Below are 16,613 nucleotides of genomic sequence, written 5' to 3' on the forward strand. Positions count from 1 at the left end.
ATTTAGCGCGTCTTGTATTTATAATGTTGCATTATTATTAATTTTATATCTGTATTAACAATCTGAATTAACAGAATTGTCTCAAGAAATCTAATGCGCGTTTTTACAAGAGTTTTTACATAAGATAGTATGATGTGATTAAAGATATTTGTAAATAACATTAATGAACGCGACGAAAAATTCCGTAAATCAAAAACATCGTAATCAGCTCGTAATTGTACAATTTTATAAATTATAAGTTATCCATTATTTTCGATATACACTGCATACTGAAGTCGAATAAATAAATTGTCACCTCGTTTCCAAAATCGTTACCGTTATTATCAGTTCTCATTTTACTTGTGCAAAAAGGTATCGTCTCGTTTCTTATCTCAGCAAAGGTAGATATATTCCACACTGAAATAAGCGAGTCGCAATTTGTAACATTGTTTCCTTAACATTTTACATAGTAATAAATGGAATCGAACAACAGAATTAAGGATACCATATCAAAAGATATCTAACATTTCTCAGGGGGAGATAATGCTCTTCCTAAACATTATTCTTTCTCTCGACACGTAAAACCTTTCAACATTCTGCGATTATGGAAGTGTCAACTGTTTAGTTTGACTGTATCAACTTCAATATCAATATCCCTTTTTATCACAGGGAGATTTCTTACCTGCGTGAGATCTAAGTCCGGACATTTGGAAGCGCATTCCTCCTGAAGGCTGATCGGAACGTGATCGGCGCGATCCTCCAGCAGATCCTCTGGCAGGAGCGCAATGACCGTTCCTGCCAGCACCAGCACCTTCAGCAGAAAACATCCCGTTGCTAACATAATAACCCCCTCCCCCCCTTAGATCCTTGCACACGATCAGCTTCCGCGCGAATTTCTATCAGCGGTTCAGCTGCCGATAATCATCGCTCCTCTTAATTTTCTCGATGACTCTTGAATGCGTTAATCGAAACGATGTCTCCGCATGGTTTCCTCGATGGATCACTCGAGACACGTCGCGATGCCTGTCGTCGTTACGTCACGTGCCGTGGAGATCACGTGTTGAGCGATCGCATCAGCAAGTGCGTCGGAGTTGCGATCAGATTGGCCACTTCCGCTAAATATCCGGAGAAAAATGGCGGGGCGACGCCAGGCGTCCCGGGGAGCGCACGTTGTGGGACACAGTTATCGCGAGGACGCAACTCGACGTTGCTTATGGATTATTTGAATGACAATAGAATTCGTTTATTTGGTGAATACACAGACGTCACCACACTGAGAAAATTGTTCTGGTTGTATCAACAAGAAGTACAAAACAAATTCCGATGAAGCAATCTTCTGGTTCTGTAATTGAATTTCGGATTATCTTGGACAGATTTAATTATCAATGTTCGATTTGTACCTTTTTAGTTGAATTACCAGAATTCCAATTAATGCAACGAGATTTTCTTTCCAGTGTATTAATTCTTTTCGCGGAAAGAAAAAGGTGTTTCTTTATCGCGTTTTTCCACGCACCTGTTTCATGAGGCGCGAATATTTATCTTTGAATGTTATTTTCTTAGGTTTTTCCTTGCGATACTTCTCACGATCAAATTACGGAATTGCTGATAGGCAAATAATCGCAGTGTTTTTCTCTTTCGACGGGAGCCGATGACGCGGGGCGACGTGTGTGTATCCGGTTGCACAAGACGGTAATACACGCTAATATGATCAGTCCTCTTCCGCAGTTTCTTTCAACGTTTGACCGGCGAAGCGATAAGAGACGGGCAACGAACGTTGCTCGAGTAAATTGTGTCGATCGAAGAGTTGCGTCTTCGTGACACCAGGCACAAAGTCCACTTTGATCGATTTTAGCACTGCGAAACGTTCTCTGTAATCAAAATCCCAAAATCAAACCTTGCATTCTCCGCGATTCTCCGCAGAACTCTTAGGATCCTCCGTCACTCTCTTTGCATTTCGAGGGCAACTTTTACTATCAACTTCGCGCAGATTTTCGTCAAATGTCTCGTTTTGCAAAATCCTGTGATTTTATCACAGTCGTTCTTTATTGCACGTTTCGGAATCCGCTGTTCGTTCTTGGATACGGTCTATGACGTTCGCGTCACGCGGTTTGAACCGAGCGGCGCGCAACGCGATCACGTTGGTTGGCGAGCATAAGAGCAACTGACTCCGAATGGCCACTCCAGAGTCAACTATCCCCCACCACGTTGTGAGCACCCTTATCTGCCGTGCACTCCGATTGCGGCTAATTCTTCTTGGTGAAGGTATACTCCGCGCTCAAAACGCGCGTCTCTGTGTGGATGCCAGCAGCTCAAGGGAGGAACGATTCGAAGAGATCTGTCTATTCGCGGGTACCGACTACTGACTGGCTGGTCAATTGACAGATTGACCTGTTCTTACTATCCTCGTAAACTTTCATTCATCCATTCGCACGTGCCGCTAGCTAACCGCCGATAGTTATCTTCGAGGATTTCGAGATGCTTAATCTCTAAATCTTTTGGAGTGAAATCTTATTCCAAAAGACTGAAAATTGAAGCCAATCTTGAAAAAATATTTTCACTCTTGAAGAGTGACAGATTTTCACTCTTTAGGAGTGAAATTTTAGAGTAAGATTTTATTCTTTTAGAGTGAAAGTGTTATATTTTCAATTTTCAAAACAAAATTGGACAATGAGAATATTTTTAATTAAGTCGGAGTATAAATCTAATTACGTATTCCTATTTTCCTATGTACTCCGATTAAAGCAGATGCTTTTAAACAGGTGCCTAAATATTTCAGTGTAAATTTATATACATATTCAATTCAGCAAATATCCAATTTGCACGCCGAAATTTTCATCAATCTTGGATTGCAATCATAAACAGAATTATGAGTAGTAATATCATATTAAATTGACAAACAATTTAATAATATTGATGTTAACAGACATCACATAAAAATATTAATAATGTAATGTTAATGTAAGAATATAAAAACTGTAAATAATTTATTGCGCAAAATATTATCTCAATTGTTGAATTTAAACCTGGATCTCCTATAACATTTTCATACTTTCATGAAAAGATTTTAAATCAGCTTTAAAGAGATCGCCAAGCACAGAAAATTAAATCTTAAAAATTAAATCTTAAATCTCAAAAATTAAATCTTAAAATGCATATTTTATTTATTTTTCTGTTATTTCGTATATTTCAGCAAAGCCTTAAATATATGAATATGAATTAAATGAATATGAATGATTAATCCAATAATAGAAATAACTTTTAAAAAATATTAAGAATTATTTCTTTTTTCGATTTGAGATAAATAAATATGTTTCTTTTATATCTAGATGAATATAATGCAAAGTACATTTTTCTCTAAAAGAGCTTTTCAAATATTCAGTTGCAAAACTGCAGAGTAATATTTTAAAATAACATTTAACGCTATGTATATTCCCATTAAGTATTCGATGAAAACTTAAGCAACTTTGGTTCTTTAGTTAGTTCTAGTTTAGTTTAGTTAATTCTCACATCGATATAAAGTAAATATGAACATGAAGATCAAACGAAATTTTTTCGTGTAGACCCTTCGAAGAAGAGCGCATCGCTCCAAATTTGTGTACCTTTGCCGCCTAGAACTTGTTAATGATATCCCTTCAGCTCTGAAAGAAATTTAAAGTTAAAACAAAGCCGTCCTCTTCGAAAAGAAATAATCGTTAAAGTTTGCGGTTCTCGTACAGCACAGTCCCAAGAAATATTTTTAAAAAATTCTAAATATAATAAGAATTTATATTTTTATAATAACAAAATAATATTTTATTCTTATTCATCGTTTTTAACATAAGGTTTATCTTATGAAAAGAACGATCAAATTACGTAGAAATCTCAAACATGAGCAATGTTGAAAAAAGTGATATTTTAACAAGTTTGAGCGTTTCTACATAATTATTTTGATGGTCCAACGAATCATTTTCAGATTTGTAGTTAACTAAATATTTAAATTCTCTAGTAAAATCGACCTTTCTGTGCAGAAAGGTCTTTTTTTTTTACTAAATCCGCGCGGGACCAGATTTTAGATATCTTTTTTTAAAATAAAATCCTTAAACTTAATACTTAAAACTAATATTATATTTATATACAATATTATTTCAATCTCTGTAAATAAACCAAAATTCAATATTCAAAATGTTTTTAATATTTGTCATTCTTTAAATTATTATTAATAGCACGTAAAAATTCCTGGGACTATCTCCGGAAAATGGGGAACATTTGTTAATCTTATTTAAAAGTGTCTAAGAGAAAAAAATTAATCGGTAATTGCCGATAAATTTAGGTTCAGTCTTGTGCTTCTGCGAACCCTTTAGCTCTTTATATATGTTATTCTTTGTGAACATGTTTGTTAGCCGTGAGCTCATCAAAATGGTGATTCATTTTGACAGATTAAATCTGCAGCGAACAACGAGAGCCAGTCACAGCGTTTGTAATGCCATTGTTAGCTGTGCGACGCTTCTTTCTTCACGATGACCCGGAGGAGGTTGCGATCAGATCGATTCAATTCTTAACTCGTATTCGTTCAAAGACTTTTCTGCATGAATTTGACACACATAAAAGCAGAAGAAACAGAAAATAAAAGATCTGTTTAGAAAGTTTCTGAATTATAATTTTGTTTATCAATTCTTTTTATAACTTTATTTACCCTTATATCACTTGAAATATTCTCTTTTTCAGTTAATACGCCTCTGCTAACGCCATTTCTATTTTTAGAAACAATTCTAGTGGACATTTTTCGAGAACGTAAGTTCCAAACATTGAATGATATATTTTCTAAATCGATGATTTTCATCACCATATTTTCAGTAATACCGAATCCTAGATGTAATGAACGAAACGGAACATACAGAGACGCAGAGGTAAGATAATAATTACAATTTTCATATGTACAGATTGCGACTCATAAGGAAAACTGTGCAGTATGAATGCAAGACGGTCATGAAAAACTCCAGCTTAGATATGTTTTAATGTGTTAATGTCTCGGCCGTTGCTTGACTTCGCCACAGACGGAACATGTGCGAATTCTTGGTCTAGGTACGTCATATATCTACCGCGTACAGAAATATGTATTATTAGTCTACACTACGATGCTAACAGAACTAAAAGATCTCTCTCAGTAATCTGAGTAATCTCAGAAAATCTCTCACGTTAGGAAAGTTCTATGATAAATTAATTTATTTTCATAGAGTAGATTTAGAATGCGACATGTATATGAATTATCTATATTGAATGTAGTCCAATATTTAGCGAATGTGTGCAAAGTTGGCGTATATTCCTGGTAGCAAGCTACATCATTTTGTCGTCATTTTAACGTCAACTTGCTACCAGGGTTATTGGCCATATCGTCTGGAGGCGCTTTTAACGAGATTTTTTTATCAAAGAAGGTTCTGTTGAGAAACATCAAATAAATGATTATTTGAATTATCAAATTTCGTCGCTCATATGTCAAATATATACATTGGAAGATTCTCTCTCTTATAACTGAATGAAAGCAGGAAAGTTTTCTCAATGAAAAACAACGGAGAACTCTCCAAGATAACGATGTTTAACTAGCTTTTGCTTTCAGCACGCGCGGTAGGATCGAGCCAACTAGAACGGATTAAGGATACAGCGTTTGTTGTAGACGCATAGATCACGATGATGAGCCGTAACAAGTGCGTGTTGAGCGAGAGGTAGGGCGATCGTATACACGAGCATGGGGTACAAACTACAACCCGTACAACCGCGCGTTTCGAGTGAGTTCGCGCTCGCGCGATCGGCCGAGCGAGTTGGAGGTCGGAGGTGTATATTGGCCATTTCCGCAGGAAGCCCTAGGTAACCTGTAACCGCCATTGAGTTTCCAACTGAACGTGCCACGGATCTGTGCTATCGTCTCATAAAGCGATGCATGCCTGCGCTCTGGATCTGCTCGCGCGTCGCGCCCCCAAAACGATAATTCTTGCAGATTCTCCGCTCCCAATCTCGCGCCCGATTCTCGCGACCTTTTCAGTCTTTCCACAGTTCGCACTGAAGAACGAACAATGTTAATTTCTTCCAGTAGACGTGATAGAAAGTTCTCTCTATTTTCGTTAATGGCGTTCTTCTCATGAATATGTTTTCCATTAAAAAAAGATAAAATTACGGGGAATATATACAATTTTACGAAGTATTTAAAAATTTAGCTAGCTACAGATATAAAGATAATTTTGTCGGACTATTAAAATAATTAAATAATTATGAAGGATACTCGAATTCGTTATTAAATGTCAAATTTTTCAAATTCTTTGGAATGAAATCTCAGTCTTTTAGAATGAGATCCACTATAAAGAATTTATAAAGATGCTTTTTGCAGCATTGCTCATTATGTTTGAGTTTTTTACATAATTTTTGAATGGTTCCATAAAATTATTTTCATATCTGTAGCTATCTAAATTTTTAGATACTTTAGCACAGAATTGTTCTTTTAATGTAGAAATTCACTTGTTATATTTGTATTATAATAATAATATATTATTTATATTATATATTATATTGTATATATTTATATTATATTGTATATCCATGTAATATAAATGAAAAAAACAAGAAAATTCTTTAAAAAGATTAATGTAATAAAATAAAATATTATTATCTACTCAAGATACATATAATCGCTTGATAAATTATATATTACACATATTATATGCGGTACACATATTATGATTTATATGATAAAATCAGAGCAATTTCGCTTGAAATAAGATTAATTTATTTTCAATTCAGTTTGATACAAAGTATGATAAAATTACTAGTATACTAACTTTATGAACGGAAAGGGAGAGGAGAGGAATTGACTATACAATTGGCGGATTAATTCGCGGTGACTGTTTTGTTTTGCATGCAAAGCAATTGTTGAATGAAAAGAACGGCTTTTAAGCACAAGTCGTCTAGACAACGCTAGTCCAGATCAACCCCGCTTTTACTCGATACACCATAATTCGGCTCTATTAGACCCAATAAAGTGTATCAGAGAGGAGGAATCCGCCCCGAGCTAATGATAAATGCGATGTCCGTTGGACCGTTCGTACGCCAGAGCACACGATGTATGTCGGGTTGCGGGTGGACACCTTAATTTAGATTGAACGTAGTTATCAGGACTATCATCACTATCACACGTTTGCACTGGAGGAGAGGTCCTTGAAAAAAAATAACAACTCAGCTTTAATTAAAACCTATGAAAAATTGTTCTGCCTGCTTTAAATATACGCTATTTCTACAAATAAATTTATTTAATAAAGATTCTTTAATTTTCAAAAAGGACCTAATTATGAAATTTTTTTTAAAAACTTTTTAGTACTTGTTATGTTAGTATGTTGTTATGTTAGTTCTTATTTTAAAGAGAACACACGAATTTTTAAAACTGTCTTAAAATTTATATAATTTCAATTATATTACGTGTCTTTGTATTAATTTTAATGTTTTGTCGCAATTAAAAATTTTAGACATTTAAAAAAATTATTCTAAAATTTTTATATAAATTTCAGAATTTTTGAGAATTTTATATAACTTTAATTTTTCAGATTTTTTATACTGGAATGGAATTCTTTTAAAAATAGTTAAGAAAGTCTATATTTTTCCAAAGAATTAATTTTTCTAGATTTATATATGTAAATTGTAAAATATTCTAATAATAATAAGATTCTAATAATAAGATTTCTCATTCTATAATTTTTATAAGAAAATTTATAAAATTTAAAGATATTTAAGATATTTTTTAGAAATTTAAGATATGAAAAATTCTTAAATTATGAGATATAAGAATTATTTTTTTCGTCAGTGTCGTAATTTTTTCAGTTCATCTAATTATCATAAACAGTGTGATAAATGTTTGCATAAATTATCAACAGAGTCCGCCACAAATCGGACAGCTAAAGTCTGTGGTACATGAGGTGTTTTTCTTGTGCTTGATTAAGAAAATGCATACTTTTAAATAGTTAATAAATGCATACTTTTTAACAATCCCTGGCGTTGTATTCTTGAAAAATATCGCATGCAAAGTATATGTATTACATCTTCTCTCTGGTTATATATACTATAGATTTTCCTAGTTTTTTCGTATGCAATATTTTTTAAGGCTTCTGTGATCTGTTACTTTGCAGAATTTTTATCATTCTTATCAATTTAACAATACTAAAATTACTTATAGATCAAACATAATATATTTCATAATTATTATATCACAAAAAAAAATGAGATTCCTTATATTTCATAATTATATATTCATTGCATAAGAAAGTGCGCAGATTGGAAATTAACACTATGTTTTCAAAGGAGTTTCATGAGAACCGTTTCGAAAGCAAGTGGGATTGGAGAGCAAGAGCATTTGTGAATCGTGAATCACATTAGTGTGCGAGATAAATCGTAGAGGAGTGCACTTCGGAGGTATACAGGAGATTCAAGATGGAAGACGGTGACAATAAAGTGGAAATTGAATTAGGTAAAGATAGGAAGTCATATGCCGGTATACCGGAGGCTGATTTTGTGGTAAGTGCGATTTTATTAATATTCATTTTACGCATGTGCTCGTGTCATACACATTTACAAAATCTGTATTATTATTTCCGTAATTCTCTTGATTTGTTGGAATCGTTCTACAATAAATTTTTGTTAATCATTCTCTCCGCGTGAAAAGAATATATATTTCATTACTATCTAAGGACATTGAGAAGCAACTCTTATTATTTCTATTGACAATAAAAATTCCATATATATGTATTTGATCAAAATGTCAATCGATTAATCGAACCTTATATGGTAACCAAAAAAATCATACCGTTTTCATGTTTTAATCTTGTGAATTTTTTATTCTATTTTCTATTTGCTTTATTTTTTGGTTAATTCAAATTGATTTGTATGATTAAATAAATATATTCATTGTATAGAAATATTTTTATGTTTATCTTTATTAAACTACTAATAATTACAATTAATTTTTATTAAAATTTTTATTAAATATATATATTTTATAATCATAAAATTACTGAATTTAGTTTAAAGTCTTACTATAAGTCACTCACGTTGCACAATTCCAGGACGATGTCGAGGCTTTTATGGCAAAGCCAGAAAACGATTCTGTGGACAAAGTACTCAGAAAGCTGGACGAGAGCCATGGAAAATACAAGTTTATGGAGTTTAACCTAGTCAACAAACGAAGACGCTTAAAATCACAAATACCAGATCTCGAAAGATCTTTAGAGATGATCGAGAAATTGCAGATTGAGAAGAGTACCTTAGAAACGCAATTTTTATTATCAGAACAAGTTTACGCAAAAGCCATAATACCACCTACCGATAAAGTGTGTTTATGGTTAGGCGCTAATGTCATGCTAGAATATACCTTAGATGATGCCCAAGAAGTGCTGACCAAAAATATTGAGGCAGCCAAGAAGAATTTAGGATATGTAGAGCATGATCTAGATTTTGTTCGAGATCAATATACTACTGTGGAAGTAAATATGGCACGTATCTACAATTGGGAGGTGAAGCGCAGACAAGCAGCAAAACCCACATGAAATTATTAATCTTATTCGTACTCGGATCTGCCTAAAGTCAAGAGGTAATTCTCTAAGAATTAAAGAAACATTTTTTTCTACATATATATACTTAGCTCAATGAACTCATTTCTTTCGAATGTTAATATTACAATTCCTATTATTTTTTCATCGTATGTTTTGTATATTTCAGAATATCTTCTACATTAGAATAAAATTTGTCAATACACAGCACACTATTGAAATTCGTGGAAGACTTAAAAATGAATTGTAACTTCACATACTAATATTTATATACATATTAAAAATGTCTACATTTTTGTAATTGATTGTAAAAATGTTATCTTTTATCTGTTGCAAATTGATTTTATTTGCAATACATCTATATTACCCAAGTCCTAATAAAACAATTCCACTTTGATTAAAACAAAAGTATAAATGATATAAATGATAAGGCAATAAATGATATTACATTTAAGAATACATGTATTGTAATAAACGTAAAAGAAATATTTATTTGGATTCTGAGATCTATTCTGTACAAACGACGCTCCACATTAATAAGTACATATGTCAATTACTTTACATGTAATTTGTCCTTAGAAGAGAAATAATATGAAAGCTAACAGCTATATTGCGATTTTCTTAATTAAAAAACATGAATGAATATATGTGTAATGGAATGTTTACACAAGTTCAGTAATTTATCTTATATTCTAACTTTAATAAATGTCAATTTATTATTATAGTAACGTCATATTTATTATAGTAAATATAAGGCACATAGACTGACTTTAGAAAAGTCATTGTCCAAAAAAAAAGACTAGCATGAACTCTGGTCGAAGATATGTTATTCATAACGGTTACTCCTACTCGGCCTGTACTTCATCCTTTTGTTCATACTTTGCTAATTTTGATTGTAGTTCGATGATTTTAGCTTTGGCCTCCTCTAATTCTTTTTTCAAGATATCAATTTCTGAAGTACTGTCCATGATACCGCCAAGATTCTTACGTATATATCTATAATACAGATAAGGAAATAACTAACTTTTTTCATAAAGCACCACTATCAGAAAGCAAATACTTTCTCATTCAAAAAGAGAAGTATAAAAGTTACAACAAATTAATATCCATTTTTATTAATGTAGATTAATTTTAATCTCATTGAACTACTTTTATCTTTTTCTAATTCTGACGTTGATTCTACAATAAGTCGGTAATCGATAGTTCTAAGTCTTATCAGTGAAGTTGACCAATAGCCAACTTATATGACTAAGGCTGATTGGCCAACTTCATCGATTAAGACTTCCGACTACCGACTCATTGTAGAATCAATATAAGGCTGGTATTCATAGTCTTATTCTTATTCCAAGATCGTCTTAAGTAATGTCTTAAGATGCTAATGCAGACCTCAGATTGATTCGTGACATCTCAAAACAAAACTTAAGATGGTCTTAAATATAAAAACTGATGAATATTGACTGATGAATATATTGATAGAAACAGACAAAAGATTTGATTCCACCAATGCAAGATGAACTTTAATTAATTGAACTGAGATTAAAGTTAATTTTACACGTTTTTCATCATACTACTAGTGGAACCAGGTCTAAGTATATGAATAACAATTTAAATATTTTTCTCTCTTGAAGCATCTTAAATATCTTTGTTTTTAGATTGAATAATTATGTTAAACAACATTGATTCTTTGTTGAGAATAAGAAAAGGATACTCTAAGGCATCAGCTGGCTTTTCAGTCTCTTCATAGAGTGAGACAAGTATTTTTGTGAGGGCATCCATGACACCAGCTCTCTCCAGATACTTGCGAAATTCCTCTCGTTTGGCAGTGACAGACTATAAAGTAAAAAGAAATTCATTATTCCAAGAAAAAAGTGAAACATAATCAGTTGATGAATTAGATTAAACTAATATAAAACACATATTGAGCCAAGATGTTTCTTTCAGCTAAATTTCTTGTAGGTTCATCTTTCCTCTTTTTCTCTTCATGTAAAAAAAAAAGAGAAAAGATGAGTACAAGTTTATCTGAAAAAGTCTGTAAATATATTATAAGATTTACAAAAAATATTCGAATTTTATGAATAATCCATGGATAAGTAAGGTATTTTTCATTCTCATTTCTTTGAAATCTTCACAAAGATTAAACCATATAAAGGATTTTTTAAATTCATTAACTGATCAATCATATTATACACAAACGTGCTTTTTACAAACAAAATTATATCTGCGTATACAATGCAATATATCAATTGATGAAATAAAAAACTTGCCCAAACTAGCATAGAGGGCTATTGTTTGTTTGGAATAATCCATTCCATTCCATGTTTATCACCCGACGCACATTCTGTATCGAAATAATTTCTGATTCATTTCTATCATCTATAATAACCGTTGTAATATTTTCCGAAAAGAAAAAAAATATCGAATTTAATAACATTTGACAACATCAGTAACAACAAATAAATGTACGATACGAACATAGAATTATGGCCGATGTTAGGACGTTACAAAAATAAAACGGCATGTAAAATGACGCTTGCATCCGTTCAAACCCGGTACAAACACGAGGCGGGCAATCTTTTCTAAAGAGTAACAGATTAAACGACTAAAGATTAATATTAATGAGATAATTACCATTATAACGAATTTCCAAACGGCTTTCTCGCTCGAGATTCTCTTGAAAAACGCAATCCAAGAGATATAACTTACTAACAGCGAATGAAAGCTGAGATAAAACGGTCAAAGTCAAATTAGCGCCTGTCTCTTATCATGCCATAAACATAATATGGCGAAAGTCGGCTAGATGGGCTAGATTCGCTAGACAGAACATAGGATATGGAGTCACCGTCGTCACTGAAGAGTGGCGATCGTATAATTTTTCCCTAGAAAAGAAATGCGAAAATTTCATACGACTTGATTATTGAGAAGGTACTACTAGGGCAGCGTTCAAGAACTATGCCTAGATAACTCTAGGATACATTTTTGCTATAATATATGTAATGTAACCTATAGCTTAGAGTTATCTGGGCGTATTTCCTGAACGCAGGCCAGTAGAGAGAAACTAGAAACTAGTAGCAAACTTCAGATGTGTCGCCAAGCTGGAAAATTAAGGCTCGTCCCGGACAGTAATTTTCTGCGGGAATGGGGAGCTTTGACTATAGTATATGCACATTTACAGTGTGCAACAGTCAGTAAAGGTTTCTGTTTATCAAAGAGACTATTTTTAGTAGCAAACGATTTTTAGAATCCATTAATTTGCATAGTATTGTGACTTTGTACTTGAATCGGAAAACAGAAGAAGAAGAAGAAGAAGAAGAAAAAGAATGGTCAATAACGGTCAATTTTCATACTTGAACTTGTCGGTCTTTACTGTTCGAGGGGGCGGAACCTAAAGTCAGTTCTACATTAGTTGCATCGCAAGTTTGTTGCGACAGCCAATAAGCTTGCACTTTAAAATCAACGCTTCATATTGGCTGTCGCAACAAACTTGCAATTAGCTTGCAACTAATATAGAACTGGCTTAACAATCTTCAACCAACTTCAGTTCGGCGACACTCAGAAAATACATTTCCTATAGCAAATATGAGGGATTATTAGGTGTACAACTTTGCTTCCGCCGTTTTCTTATAGATGGCTTTAGCAGGAAGTGGTGGTCGAAATAAATAGATCGTCATAGACGTCATACAATAAACTTGGGCATCTGTTAACATAACCCCATAGAAACATTAGTCGATTTGTCTGCATTATAAAGTTATTCTCGATTGAAAATGTTAGTTCACGAGCCAAATTCTCGTCATTTGCGGGAGGTTTTAATTTTTTGCTTCAATATGAAGAAATCTGTGGCTGAGGCTCATCGAATGCTCTCAAATACTTATGGTGAGGCCGCTATTAGTGAAAGAACGTGTCGTGAATAGTTTCAACGCTTCAAGAACGGTGATTTTGACGTCCAAGGTCATGCTCTATATTTGGTGGGACCAGCTCGGCGTAGTGTATTATGAACTGTTAAAACCGACTGAAACAATCACAGGCGATCGGTATCGAACGCAATTGATGCGTTTGAGCCGAGCATTGAAAGACAAACGGCCGCAATACAACGAGAGACACGATAAAGTGATTTTGCAGCATGACAATGCTCGACCCCATGTTGCGAAAGTGGTCAAGACATACTTGGAAACGTTGAAATGGGAAGTCCTACCCCACCCGCCGTATTCTCCAGACGTTGCTCCCTCTGACTATCACTTGTTTCGATCAATGGCACACGGCCTGGCTGATCAGCACTTCCGGTCTTATGAAGTAAAAAATTGGATCGATTCGTGGATAGCCTCAAAAGATGACCAGTTTTTTCGACGCGGGATTTGTACGCTACCCGAAAGATGGGAGAAAGTAGTGACCAGCGATGGACAATATTTTGAATCATAAATGTATAATCAGTTTTTTACAATAAAGCCTCGAATTTTGGTAAAAAAACGGCGGAAGCAAAGTTGTACACCTAATACATTTATAAATAAATATTAAATAAATACATTTATGTCCAATTCTATCAATGTAGAATCTCGGTATAGCTTAATTTTTTTTATTTTAAAAATTAGAAATTGATAAAAAGTAATTCAAACCAAGATTAAAGTTAATGTACATTATAATTGTTCTACATGGACAATATCCTATAGAGACTTATATGGATATATATAATTAAACTAAGTTGTAGCTATAAGTATAGTTTTAACTTAAAAAAATCAGATATTTTTAAAAAAAATATTTGAAAAACAAATTTTTTTTAAGAATGAAGAAAAAATATATAGTTAACATTTATCTTCTCATCACTGTAGAGAAATTACTCAAATTCAATCGAAGTAATATAAAATTAAACACGATTACAATTTAAAGAAACTAAACGTTCATGATTTCGCGCGCCTCAGATAAACTGAACGAACTGGACTTGCGCGCACCGCATGCGTAATCAAGATGGCGGACCATCAGCAGCAAGTGTCTAGTTTATCATTATCGTCCTTCGAAATTAATCACGAAATACGATGTTAAGTTGCGATTTAACTTACATTCACGACAACTTTATTGTTTTTTCAAAGGAAAAAAAAAGTCATACTTGATGTGGCGCGAATTTTGGTCGCGTGCGCTTCTGACGTGCGCGATCGGTGCTTGTTCAATTATCGGCGACTTTGGGCTGAAGTGCTTAAAGTACGACAAGAATGAGTCGGTGCGCGCAGCGCTTGACAATGCGACGCACGCGACAGTGGGCGGCCTCACGTGGATGTTAATTATCGTCCTTTCGCGGAAGTCGATTGTGCGCAATTTAAATAGTATACTTTCCTGCTTCTTGTTGGCGTCTTTCGTTGATCTGGATCACTTTATCGCGGCGCGCAGTTGGCATATCCATGTGAGTATCACAAGCAAAGCATACGAAAATTAATTTCAAAATTTGGATGAGCGATAAGCGGAGCATATATTTTAACGATGTAATTAGTTTTTATATATACTTTCTAGTAAAATATAGGAATTAATTATATTTAAATAAATTTATTATTACGATGTTTAAAATTTTCTTTTATTAAATTAAACTCGTATGACGTTTGCTTTAATTTCAATTTTTTCAATTACATTCTAATTTTAATTTTTAATTTAGAATTTTTATTTTAAATTTAATTATAGAAACAAAAAATATACATTGAAAGTTACAAAAAAATTTGGAAATTATTTTTTAATGTAATAAAATTATTAAAGTGTTATCAAATATCAAATTATTGAAAAAATGATATATATAATAACTGTAAATAATTAATAGTATAATAAAAGAAAGAAATTTATAACTTTTAATTTACAATTTATACTAACTTTTATCTCAACAAAAGTTATCACTGTAACTAGAAAAAATCGCAGAAATTTATGGAAATGTCTAAAAATATTATTTGATTTCATTATATTTCTGATTCTTGTTGTTTTTCTTCTTTTTATACATGTGTGTGCATGCGTGCGTACGTGCGTGCGTACATGCGTGCGTGCGTGCGTATGCGTGTGTGTGTGTGTGTATTTACATAACTGCGCATATAAATTTTTATTTTTTTCTAATTTTAGCTTTCATTATTTTTTCAGGATGCCACGCATTTACAAAAACGACCTTTCTTACATTGCACTACTATTCCTATTTTATTATGGACATTTTTTATCTTACTCTCCAATACCTTCCATTCTCCTCTAATGGAACATATTTCCTGGGTGATGTTGGCTGCCTTCCTGAGTCACCACATACGAGATGGTACCAGAAGAGGTTTGTGGTTTTGTCCCTTCGGATCTACCCGTCCTATTCCCTACTATTTATACGTAAGTCTTTGTATGTCCCTTCCTTACATACTACATTGGCTTATGAGCCTGCACACATTTACGCCGAAGAATAACAACAATATTATACTCGATGTATGAAACATATTTTAAAACACGCATATTGCATACCGAGTGTACAAACAATCGGATACCTTTTTAAAGGTGTATGTACGAGAGCTATTATGGGTGCTTTCCAGCAAGAGACACAGATGATACAGTATAATACAATGAATCATTATATCTTTGTTGTTTGTTGATGTTAAACAAAAATGACATGATTACTATATCGCTTGTTGGAAAACACATTAATATCTTGTATAGTTCAATATTGATATTCCTAGTTTATAAAATCGAAGAGAGAAGAAAAAGAAATTAAACATAATTAAACATTATTAATTATAATGTTTGCTCTAATAAAATTTTAATTTTAATTATTTAAAAAGACATTTTTAATATTACGGGTTAGATATGTCTTCCAATTAAATTTCATAGTCATACTAGTGATCAATGTGATTATAACGTATCTTATTTGTTTTATTCGAAAATAATATTTCTAACAATAAGCATATTTCAGTTTATTAAGAAAAGAAAAATATGAACTAAATTAAAAAAAAAATTTTAATTTTTCATATTTTTTGTTTCATATTTTTCTTTTCTTAATAAAATCTGAAATATACTTATTATTAAAAATATCTTATTCGAAAGAATATAAAAGATAATAGATATTATTATTTTAATATATATATA

At 32.6% G+C, this 16,613-nt stretch overlaps 4 protein-coding genes across 5 annotated transcripts in view; 2 read left to right on the top strand and 2 right to left on the bottom strand.

The window, feature by feature from the left end:
• The window catches only part of LOC108688753 (proto-oncogene tyrosine-protein kinase ROS), a 37,385-nt gene extending 36,565 nt beyond the window's left edge, over positions 1 to 820 (bottom strand). The window contains exon 1 of the mRNA XM_018195123.1: positions 662 to 820. Within this exon, the coding sequence (XP_018050612.1) occupies positions 662 to 820 (159 nt within the window). The remainder of the gene's footprint in view (positions 1 to 661) is intronic.
• A 7,525-nt stretch (positions 821 to 8,345) lies between these two features.
• On the top strand, positions 8,346 to 10,027 carry LOC108688667 (prefoldin subunit 3). Its single transcript, XM_018195001.1, has 3 exons — positions 8,346 to 8,508; positions 9,057 to 9,580; positions 9,709 to 10,027. Exons 1-2 carry the CDS (start codon positions 8,425 to 8,427, stop codon positions 9,534 to 9,536), a joined length of 564 nt encoding a protein of 187 aa, XP_018050490.1. The 5' UTR covers positions 8,346 to 8,424; the 3' UTR covers positions 9,537 to 9,580; positions 9,709 to 10,027.
• On the bottom strand, positions 10,011 to 12,336 carry LOC108688668 (C-Myc-binding protein). Its single transcript, XM_018195002.1, has 3 exons — positions 12,168 to 12,336; positions 11,248 to 11,369; positions 10,011 to 10,535 (listed from the first exon to the last, which is right to left on the bottom strand). The coding sequence occupies exons 1-3, from the start codon at positions 12,168 to 12,170 to the stop codon at positions 10,385 to 10,387; spliced, it is 276 nt and encodes a 91-aa protein (XP_018050491.1). The 5' UTR covers positions 12,171 to 12,336; the 3' UTR covers positions 10,011 to 10,384.
• A 2,173-nt stretch (positions 12,337 to 14,509) lies between these two features.
• Positions 14,510 to 16,613, top strand: part of LOC108688666 (transmembrane protein C5orf28) — a 7,485-nt gene continuing 5,381 nt past the window's right edge. Inside the window, exons 1-2 of one of the 2 annotated variants that reach the window (XM_018194999.1) lie at positions 14,510 to 14,925; positions 15,639 to 15,813. In XM_018194999.1, the coding sequence (XP_018050488.1) occupies positions 14,638 to 14,925; positions 15,639 to 15,813 (463 nt within the window). In that variant the 5' untranslated portion in view covers positions 14,510 to 14,637. Of the gene's footprint in view, positions 14,926 to 15,638; positions 16,224 to 16,613 lie in introns of those variants that run through there. The other variant, XM_018194998.1, reaches the window with a different exon arrangement.

This window comes from Atta colombica, unplaced genomic scaffold, assembly GCF_001594045.1.
Source record: "Atta colombica isolate Treedump-2 unplaced genomic scaffold, Acol1.0 scaffold238, whole genome shotgun sequence".
In the NCBI taxonomy this organism is placed as follows: Eukaryota; Metazoa; Arthropoda; class Insecta; order Hymenoptera; family Formicidae; genus Atta; species Atta colombica.

Coding starts and splice junctions, on each gene's coding strand:
- LOC108688668 (XM_018195002.1), bottom strand. Junction 10,536..11,247: donor AAGCCAGCTGATGCCTTAGA/GTATCCTTTTCT, acceptor TCTGTATTATAG/ATATATACGTAAGAATCTTG.
- LOC108688667 (XM_018195001.1), top strand. CDS start 8,425: ATGGAAGACGGTGACAATAAAGTGGAAATTGAATTAGGTAAAGATAGG. Junction 8,509..9,056: donor TACCGGAGGCTGATTTTGTG/GTAAGTGCGATT, acceptor GCACAATTCCAG/GACGATGTCGAGGCTTTTAT.